Source organism: Centruroides sculpturatus, unplaced genomic scaffold, assembly GCF_000671375.1.
Source record: "Centruroides sculpturatus isolate CEXI.00-Female unplaced genomic scaffold, Cexi_2.0 scaffold984, whole genome shotgun sequence".
NCBI classification, from domain to species: domain Eukaryota; kingdom Metazoa; phylum Arthropoda; class Arachnida; order Scorpiones; family Buthidae; genus Centruroides; species Centruroides sculpturatus.
The window spans coordinates 253,138-264,465 of NW_019385216.1; the positions used below are offsets into that span (position 1 = coordinate 253,138).

General features: G+C 31.0%; 1 protein-coding gene across 6 annotated transcripts in view; it reads left to right on the forward strand.

Moving 5' to 3' along the window:
- The first annotated feature begins 1,146 nt into the window (after window positions 1-1,146).
- Window positions 1,147-11,328, forward strand: part of LOC111636279 (polypeptide N-acetylgalactosaminyltransferase 11-like) — a 59,416-nt gene continuing 49,234 nt past the window's right edge. For 2 of the 6 annotated variants that reach the window (XM_023381486.1, XM_023381485.1), the window contains exon 1: window positions 1,357-2,117. In XM_023381486.1, the coding sequence (XP_023237254.1) occupies window positions 1,991-2,117 (127 nt within the window). In that variant the 5' untranslated portion in view covers window positions 1,357-1,990. Of the gene's footprint in view, window positions 1,292-1,339; window positions 2,118-11,328 lie in introns of those variants that run through there. The other 4 variants (XM_023381489.1, XM_023381490.1, XM_023381488.1 and 1 more) reach the window with 4 other exon arrangements.

The following is an 11,328-nucleotide window of genomic DNA, read 5'->3' on the forward strand; positions in this document are numbered from 1 at the left end:
TAAAAACGATTACTTCTAGATTAGATTTTAGAGCATGAATCCCTGTAAGGATATTCAAAACAACACAGACCCACAGTAAGGATCTTAATGTTTATTGTGAGAATCGGTTCCACAATATGAATCCTAAAAGACCTGTGGGAAAATTTTAAGGAAGCCCATCGTTTTTAATATCCAATATAATTTTAGCATTTTGTTTGTAGCCCACGTATGTGACCTCGCCGACCAATGCCAAAGGGATCATTTGCGCTCAAGATTGGTTAGGCACCTTTTTAAAGTGGTTTATGGGGAAAAGGAAAACTACTAGCCACGTGAAATTAAATTAAAAGCGTGCGCCACACACTTCGTCGATCGATTAGTTTTCCACCACAATGGTAAGCTTACTCTTGCTTCATTAAGAATTTTATCTGTATTAGAAGAATCGGCGATATTAATTGAAATATTTGTATAATATCGCCGCATTCAATTTCAATGGGCGGTTATTTAAATGTTTTATATTTTTTTTTTTTTTACTCTTTCCGCCCTGTGGGCACTAAGAGAGCCTCATGTTGCAAGCCCATTATAGGTTCGACCAGGCCCACAATGGGGCTGCCGGGTGGTGAGGGACGGGGTCCGACATATCTGAACGGACCTTTCCCGAAAAATTCCTGGGGATTTTATCGACCGTTTTATTATATTGGAAAACGTCTAAAAGGCATTTTTAATAAATAAAAATGTAAATGGTATTTTTAAAAGCCTATTTCATCTAAAAGTCGCGTGAGAATGTTAGTCTCGGGCATCATTCGTCGGCGATCTTCGGTAAGAGCGGCAATCGACCATTCGGGGGAATCCGAGATCGAATCTGGGCGAGTCGCCCCTGGAATTTTTACGGCGATAAAGCCTATATATTTCGGGTCCCGTCTCTTGCCCTATTGTGAGACTGGTGTACCGGGTATGGTACGGAGGGGGGAAGTTTTAGTACACAAGGAAGAGAGCCAAAAAAATACGTCGTATAAAATACTAATTTTTAATTTTAACGATTCTTAAAAAATTCGAATATAAATACTTTTTCATAATGTTTAAAAATATTTTCGATACTGGTTTTAAATATAATTTTTGTAAATGTATCAAAAAAAAAAAAAAATTGATTTGTGAGGGCGCCATCTCTCTCTCAGTTAGAGAAACTAAACGTGGAGACATGTTCGTCTGACTTAGTTGTTTTAATTTCATTTTTCAACGATATCCACTTAGATGTAGGCGATATAACGGAAATTATACGCTAGAAGAACGCATAGAGATAAGTAAAATAAACAAGGTATAAGAATTTTTCTATATCTAATCAATAGTAATGAATTCTTATCAATTAGATAAGAGATGAACAGTTTGATTTTATTTATTTATATACCAATGGAAAGATAACGTGTATCATCACCTCTAATTAAAGAAAAACAACTCTATGATATATATATATAGCTTAAACATTGTACATAATACATTCTAAGTATACCCCTCTCAATAAATACTTAAATTCATCTGTGACGTCACAGCCTCATATTGTTGCTATTTTAAGTGGTTTTTAAGTGTGTACACAGCTTTCAGAACAATATTAATAAAAGAAATATCAACATAATCCTTGTATCAGTTCTGATGATTGATGACAAGTCTGTTGTTAGGGAGGATGTTTGAAGTTGTCTGTCTGCGCGTACTTTTACGTTTGTACTATTCTGAAGCGTGTTATGTGAAACTGGGCCGAGTTGTGGGTGTCTGCCACGGCGTCTGATCTGTCTTGACCTTCGCTGCTTATCGTGCTGCGCTTCGGAGTAAATGTTCTTAAGAGTTGACGTAATCTGAATTCCCCGAATGCAAGTTTAAAATTATCGTCGTAAGTGGTTTGTTACGGAACGTGGCTGATACATCTGCCGTTTCGAGTGCCCGAGATAGTTTTATAATTGTGTGATTTGAGTGGAAATGGGATTTTCTTCGATTGTTAGCAGAAATTATTAGTTTGCTCTGAATGAAAAATGTGCTTTTGAATTCTAAAACTTGGCTTTTTCAAATTAAATCTGTGATAAAATTCGGTATGTACGACCGTAATCTAAATGTGGAAGTTTCTAAGAAATGTAATGAAGAAAATTACACGGGTAATTGCATTTATTATGTAATTTTTATTATATATCAAAGGGAAAGAAATATGTGTTTAATTATATTTATATTTAGAAGTTAATGTAGTTAAACCTTCATATAATATTAATTATAATAAGTGCTTGCTTGTATTCATTTATCTAATTGATTTAAAGAAGTAATGACAAAATACATGGTTAACTTTACAATATTCAAACTAAGTAGGTTATTTAACTGTCTAAATTGATTAAATTCTAATAAATTCAGAAATAATGGTGAGAGAAAGCTGCAAGTTTGATTTGTAAATAATTTTATAAGTATAATTAATTGGCAATGAACTTTTGAGAATGCTCTCATCAGATAAAGGATGTTTCTGATTAGTATCATATACTAGGATATTGACATTTCCTTATTGTCATTTCTCCATTTTTTTTCTCTGCTTAATTTAAAATTTTTGACATATTTTAAGATACTTTATATAACAAAATTTAATTAATTAAAAAAAGTATTTTTAATATTAGGAAAATTAATAAGCTTTGTGCTTAGGTATATTAATATTTTAATGGATATTATAGTATTTATCATAAGTTTAGGATTTATGATAACTTAACAATCTTAAAAACTTTTAAACTTTAATTAAAATTCAAAATAAGAAAGAATTTAAGATGTATTGACTAAATTCTAGTGTTTGCAAGTCTTGCTAACTCATTTCAAGGCAAATTCTTTCAATGTTAAGCATTACATATTTAAAAGAAATATTCCAAACAACTTTAAAAATTTGATGTGTAATGTTATTGATAACTTAGAAATACAAATTCTTTCAAAAGCCAAATGATAAGATAGCGCAGTTTGAAACTGCTTGGATTTTACATGTTTAGAGCAGCATTTTCCAAACTGGAGAGTGCAAGATCAGTTTTACAGATGAACCACAAAGCTGATTCTAAAGTATCTAGAACATTTATTTTCCTAAAAACGTTGATAGAATTACAAGTTTTGTTATAAAAAATTACTCTTTTTGATACACTTTGTAAGTTTGTAAAACCTACTTTTGATTCTAGAAAGGGTTCATGGGTCTCTGTAGTTTGGAAATTGCTAGTTTAGAGGATTTATTATTATTAAACAACTTCTTTAATATAAACACTGCTAAAATATCTTAAGTTATTATTACTTTTTCTGAAAATGTTAATAAATTATTTTGTAAACAAAAAAGGTAAAATGAATTTGTATGTATTTTTAATAAGTTCATACAGTAAACTGAACCAAAACTATATGTTATTAATTAATTAAGAACCAGATTATAGTCCAATAATGAATTCTGCATTATTGTTTATTTTTTTTTAATGTTTTATATTTTTTAGATTACAGTCGACCCCCCCTATAACACGGGTTCCTATAGTTCGGATTTCCATATCACAGCGAAAAAATTGCGACAGTATTCATACAAACATGCTAAAAAACTTCTATAATTCATGTCGCGACAGGATTGGTCGAATCTAGACCAATAGCGGATATTGCACAAACCATTGAGTTTAAATGAGCAGCGGACCTACTAAAAACCATTTATTATTTAACGTCCATAAAAATTATATTTATATTAATGATGTCTCCAAAGTTCAGCGAATTTTTCGCAAAAAAAATAATTTATCAGGAAGCACGCNATAGCGGATATTGCACAAACCATTGAGTTTAAATGAGCAGCGGACCTACTAAAAACCATTTATTATTTAACGTCCATAAAAATTATATTTATATTAATGATGTCTCCAAAGTTCAGCGAATTTTTCGCAAAAAAAATAATTTATCAGGAAGCACACGAGCGCCATTCGATGACAAGCTCCACGACGAAAACAAGCTTAAGCAATGGCGTAGTCGAATGGTGCACACTCAGTAAGTAATCCTACAATTTTTTGTTTATAGCATAGTTTACATGGATTATTCCCAAAAAATTGTACGTGTTTTGGAAATGTTGAGTCAAATTAGTCTAGAATCGATTAATTTTATGGAAGAAACCTTTCAAACAGCCGTAGTCCATAAACTGCATACGTGCCGGGCTGTGATTGGCTGGACTCTTAGAAAATGGATTCATAAAAACCAGAACATATCTACCGTCTTATAGGGGGGTCAACTGTAATTTATTTTTTAAAATTACTTTTTTTCTGTGTTATCATGTGTACATCTTGTCTTTTTCCTCTAATAGTTATTAGTTATTTAAATTAAAAATAATGTTATTTATTAAACAGCATGTAGCAAGAAAACTAAACAATCTTTTGTTCATAATGGAAAGTTAAAATATTACAGATTTATGTTGAATATTGGTCTGAAGAATATATACTGTTAAAGATAATATTTATCCACAATTAACTAATTCACTTCACTTTAAAGGAAAATAAACAATACTTTGCTCAATTAAAGTATTTTAATTTAAAATTCTAACATTTTTTGAATACAGTCATATCCCTCTGTAGTGATATTTAGTGAAACAAGAAAAAAACTATTATAGAGAAATTTGTTTTAGTGAAAATTTTAAAAAAAGTATCTTCTTCCTTTCGGATTAAAGGGACAACCATTCACTGAATGAATATACATCTACAATTAGTAAATTCTTCCCTATTTAATATTATCGGATTACAAATAGAGTTAGTTCTACAAAATTAGCAACATTAGGTAGAATATTATTATTATTATAAATTGTAAGAAAGGAAATTTTAAAGCAGTTAATCCATACATTACAGTCGAAACCTTATCTGACTAGGTAATGTAACAAACCTCTTTTACTATTGAATTGGTGTAATTTGCAAAAATAAAACATTTGTATATAATTTTGGAGGAAACTTTGTTACATTAAACTCGTTTAACAATAAAGTTCTCTTAGGGAGGATACGAGGATTCTTAGTATTGCAAATTACACTTATTAAAATAATTATGGAGAACATTCTTCTTAATAAATTGTATTTTAGAATTATTTTAGTTTTACTTTAAAAATAACCATAAAACTGAGTGGCACAAATACACAATAACTACATATACAAAAATCCAGCAGAGAATGAACAGTACATAAGACCACCGAAAACATTTGTTCTTATGAACTATTCATTACTTGCTGGATTTTTGGATACATAGGGATTGCATATTTTACTTTCCTTAGTTTTGTTCTGAAGATCTGAAGATAGAATGAACAATAGAATGATAGAATGTTGTGTATCTGAAGATAAGATTAAAATCCAGTAAAGCACTTCATCCCAATAAATATCCTTACCCTTTTAATTTAAAAATTAAAAATTATAGTAAATTTTTAATTTTTTGAAAACAATAGGAAATGTTAGCTTAGAGCCCAAAAAATGTGCCTTAAAAGCATAAACTGTTTGAAAAAAGTTAAAATTTGTTTACCTTAGTGTTAAATACAGTTGTCCCTTGATAATCCGACAGGTATGGGACCAAAGGTGTGTCAGATTACCAAAAGTGTCCGGATTACCGAAAATAATTACATATTTCGCATTGTTTTGCTAGCAGTAACTTACAATATTCTCTACTCCAACTGTTCGAACAGAACTGCTCACATAAAACACACGAAATGTGTGTCATCGAATAAAAACTGGATGGGGAGATTCACATCGCGACATGCTTCTGTGCAAGCAGACACGTAACGGGGACGGGTACCTTGACGGGAGGTGCATCGGACTACTGAGCATGTCGGATTAAAAAACGTCGGACTATAGAGGGACAACTGTATTATCAAAATTTTTTCCAAATGCTATTAATTTTAAGTACCAAACAAAAAATTTAGGTGGTAAAGTACCGAAAATATATTAAATCCAGCAACTCTACTCACATCTGTATCAATACCTACTGACTTCAGGTAACATTTATAGTAGAATCACTTTATTTAAGAGAGTGCTACATTTTGATTCTAAAACTGAGTGATAAATTAAAACGATTTAAAATTTAATTTACTACTAACTTAGTTAATTTAATTTAAAATTTATTATTATTGTAGAGAAGGGAAAATACCATATATTTTAACAGTATAGTAAAAATAAAAAGTATTGCTAAACAGATTTATTAGAGGATATTGTTCAATAAGAAAAAGCTTACATTAAGCAACTATGAATTTTGTCAGAAACTATATTTCTTATTCTTAAGGAGAGAACTATTGTTATAATGATAATCACTGTACTGAGATTTGACTGTATTTAAGAATATAAGAAGGCTTTTCTTTAAAAGAAAAAATTTAGATAGTGACTTATATTATGGTTTCTCTTTATATTTCAAAGCTATTTTGGAAGTTGCAAGGATTTAAATTAATATTTATTTGAATCTCATTTAATTAATGGTTGAGTTACAAACTGGTAATATTCATAATTAAAATTACAAAAAATTTGTCTCAGAAAAATGTGTCCTAGTAAGCTCCGTTCATTTGTATGATTTATACTGTTTGCTGAACCTGAAGAGGATCCTTTAAAAGGATTTAAAGTATTAGTATAAAATGTAGAACAAATGCTGAAAAGTTCAAGGTGTATTATTTTAAATATTCCAATTTTACTATATTAATTATGAATTGTTAAGATTATAAAACAATTAATTTAAAATCTTAATTTTAACTGTAAGTTTCTGCTGTTACATTAATTAATTAAGGATCTGTGTAACTGAAATAAACTGTATCGAGCATAGTTCATAGATCTAAAAGTATGCTACAGAATTTAAGAGTACTTGGTATGATTGCTGCATTTCTTTATGCAGCGAGTGTGTAGCAAAAATGACATCACGAGCAGCTATCGCTACACGTCTCCTCATCATAGTTTAGAAATGCTTTTGACTCGAGCAAAACATGGATACCATAATCTATCCTTTAATTCCAGTTACTACTGAAAGTGGTGCTTTAGTTAAATAACTACAATATTTCAATAAAGAGATATAAAGAATTGAGCATTTATCTTTCCATGAATGTGAACAAAGTAAAGAGATAGAAGATACTATATTTTAAAATATAACTATATATTTTCTTATTTTTTAGATAACTTTCAGAGTCATTTTATAAAATTTAATCCTTCTTAATCTTTCCATAATATTTTTATCAATAATCACTTCAACTTTTTTATTTTTACAGCATAATATCGTATTATACACACAAGCGTCTATTTTGCTTTACATGTGTTGCAGACATGAAAGCTGTGTTATCTTTGCTGCAGCGACCTCATGCAGCAAACGTTTAGAAACAGTTTGCTACATTGCAGCGCTGCATTTAGAAACGGTTTACAGAGTGTTCGCTGTAAAGCGCTTCTCGAGCGCTGCATAAAGAAACACGGCCTATATGAGAATTTGAATGAGGTGTGTTACTTTATCCTTCAATTTTTTCTCCCTTTATGAGATAGAATATTCAGTACAGTGAATACTAATTAATATTTGCAATTGAATTTCCATGCTTTGAAACCTAAATGCTACCCAATTAGACATTATTTTATTTGTTTCATTCACTCTATATAAAATAAATACAACCTCAAGTTTGAATTTATGTGTGATTTGTCACTCTATATATTTGTTCTACCATAATCGTGCAGTTTAGTAAACTTTATCTCTGCATTACAAACTTTTATTGGCTATTGTAATTTTGTTTTAAGCTTGGTGCTCACTTGTGCAGCAATGGACGATGGAAAGGCAAAATGACATCACTTTTGCCGTCGAAGTCGACAGAATACGAAGTTGAAAACTTTAAACTTTTGCCATTGCAGAAAGCAGAATGGCAAAAATTAGACCAACAGGAAGGCGTTCAGAGAAAGAACTATGTTACGGAAAAATCTCTTTCAATGCCTAATTGTAACAACCAGAGCACTTTTCCAGCAAAGGATTGTTTATTTGATGAGCATTTTCAACATAATTTACAAGTGTACCTTGGGTCAACTTAGAATTTTCTATCATTTTAAAATGGAATGCCACATTTTCAAGAATTCCGTTTTAAAACAGTTAAAACTTACCATAACTTGGCCTTTATAAATATAAATTGTACTGTAAAAAAATATTGTATAACACTGTTGACTAAAAGTTTTATTTTAATTAGTATATTTACGACTTGTTCGTTTTCAGTTAATTATTTTGTTTTAAATTTTATGGGTCTGTTAAATAGGGGGTAGCCACCATTTACCTTGCGGCATAGCTTGAAATATTTGTAAAAATAAAAATTATTAGGAAAGCAAATATTAGAATGAGTTGCTCCTTTTATGATGAATATTTAATAGTAATCGATACAGATTTTGTCTTTATAAGTTATTTATTTGTATTTTAGTTTTAGTTTATTCTTTCAAGTTGTTTATAGATAATTGAATATGATATATATAATATAAGTGTGTGTGTATTTAAGTTATATTTTATATTCTGTCATTAAAATTAAAAATATATACATCAAATGTAATTGAATAAGACATAATTATCGAATTAGCTTTGAAACTTTGGTAAAATATTAAAAAATTATACTGTACAACTATAATTTATAAAGTATAAATGCCAATAGAATAATTAAAAATTGTGAAAAGGTAATAATCCATTTCCTAAAAAGTAAAGATAAGTAGTTGACTGCTTTAATGCAAATGAAGCAGTTTCAATACTCCTATGAACTTTCACAGTCAGTGGAAATAAAGTACTCTTGAAGTACTTCATTTTAATAACTTAGAAATTATCAATATTTTAGTGAATGTTAGAACACAATTTGTACATTGAGTAGGGAAAGAATATATAATTGGTACTTGAATTTGACGAGCGTGATCCGGTCGTGTGGGACGCAGATAAAGATGTCTTTTGTCAAGTGAAAAACTTCAAAACACTTGGATATTTATTAAAATGACTTAATAACCTGAAAAGGAAAGTCAATTTTTTAATATTTACACAGCTTGTCTTTATTTTTAAATTCTAATTTTAAAATTTTTACAAGGTCATAGAAGTGTTATGATTGCTTCATTTTCATTAAAGCAGTTTATTACTTTCCCAGCTATTATAGAATATGACATTGGGAAAGTATGGTGGTTGGTCAGATTTTGATCTCCCCAGTTTTTTGCATTTCTTGACATTTTGACACTCCAGAAATCCAAAAATTTCAAAAAACACTTTGAAAAATTGTGTGTGTATGTATGTGTTTCAGTATCTATTTTGCATTAGATATTAGGACTGAATGATCCTAAAATTTTTAAATTTAATACAGTTATTTTTGTATATGGCATTGATGATGCTATTAAATTTTGGAGATTATAAGCAAACATCGCTAAACCCGATATATAATATAGCTAAACACCAATCGAATGCCGAAAATCTAAACTAGCCTGATAGATTTTTGGCATTCGGTTGGTGTTTAAACTTCAGAGCATACATGACGTGATTTACTCTAGTTTCAAACCATAATTTACAGGCCATTGACAGATTGTACAATTTGTTATATTAAATATTTTCAGTATTCGTTTAACTGGTTTGTTTACTAGTGCATTTTTAGGTAAATTTACATTAAGTCTGACATTACTCAAGATGTGACACATGGCCTCCCATTATTTCTCCATTCCCAGCTTATAATCTCGCTAAACACCAACCGAATGCTGAAAATCTAAACTAGCCCGATAGATTTTCGGCATTCGGTTGGTGTTTAGCGAGATTATAAGCTGGGAATGGAGAAATAATGGGAGGCCATGTGTCATATCTCGAGTAATGTCAGACTTAATGTAAATTTACCTAAAAATGCACTAGTAAACAAACTAGTTAAACGAATACTGAAAATATTTAATATAACAAATTGTACAATCTGTCAGTGGCCTGTAAATTATGGTTTGAAACTAGAGTAAATCACGTCATGTATGCTCTGAAGTTTAATGATCAAAATATCATTCTTATTTTATTAATTACTAGCAGGTGGGCCCGGCGTTGCTCGGGCAAAAGTAACGATAACTAAGATAAAGATTATTACATTACAGTAAACCTTACCCATTTTCACAGAATGCAAGAATTGGGTCCCCTTGTTTCCAGACTAATTAGAGAATTTTTAGATGGGTCTAAAAATATGTTCGATTTCCCGCAAAAACGAAAAAAACTGCATCTGCATCTTGCACGTCGCTTTCTCTTAACAATTCCATTGTTACGTAACATTTCCATTGTTGACACTTCCATTGTTACTTAACACTTCCATTGTTACTGAACACTTCCATTGTTGATGGAAGTGTTAAGCCTTAATCCTGTACCTCTCCCCGTGGGGAGAAATTTCGAAAAATCCCTTCTTAGTGTGCGTTCTCCTAACATACCCTAACTGTGTACCAAATTTCAACTTTCAACTCCTAACCGTTTGGGCTCGTATCCATAATGTATATAGGAGTTTTAATCTGGTCTCTCCCCCCGGGGGAGGGGATTTCGAAAAATATCTTCTTAGTGTGCGTTTTCGTGACGTACCCTATCTGTGTACCAAATTTCAACTTTCAACTCCTAACCGTTTGGGCTGTGCGCTTATTATTATTATTATTATCATCAACCCGTCTCAATTATATATTAGATACAATGTTTTTTCTTTTTGATATACTCTCTGCATAGGGCACACATCTGATCTCGGTCATTTAAAAATTTAAGTTCTGTATTTGATTTGGCATTCTGTTCTTTAATAGGCTTATGTAACCTGAAGATGTCTGATACAGATGAAAACATTTGTTGTATTAAATACTTTTGGTGTTTGTTTAATGAGTTTGGTGTACTGATGCATTTTTAGATAACATAAAGCAGTTCTTGAGGTGTTTAATATGCATATTTACTAGTGTTGTAACGAATAGTATATTCGGCCTCAGGCCGAATACCGAATAGCCGAATATTCGGCCAAACTATTCGGCTCGATTAACGCATGTACGAAAAGTGGCGCGCGAATCGCATTATGGCAAGGATCCTGCTCTCTATTGGCCCGCTGTCACTACGCTTCGCCAATCGCGTTAATTCTTGGCAGTTGTAGCGGACAGCAAGAGTGTCATGGAAGTATGTGATAAATGATGATATCAAATGTGGATAACGATGAAATGACCTACACATGTAAATAACGGAAAAAGAACAGAGAAGGACCGCGAAGTGAAAATGTGAAAATAAATACGAAATTGAGTTGATAACATAATCGAACAAGTCGATGCAGCTTATTGGCACGAAATTCGCGGCCGTCAATGCCAAACAATTGTTGTCATAGACTTCGGAAAGCTAAATGCTGGTAATGAAAGTCACTTAGCGTGCACGGGC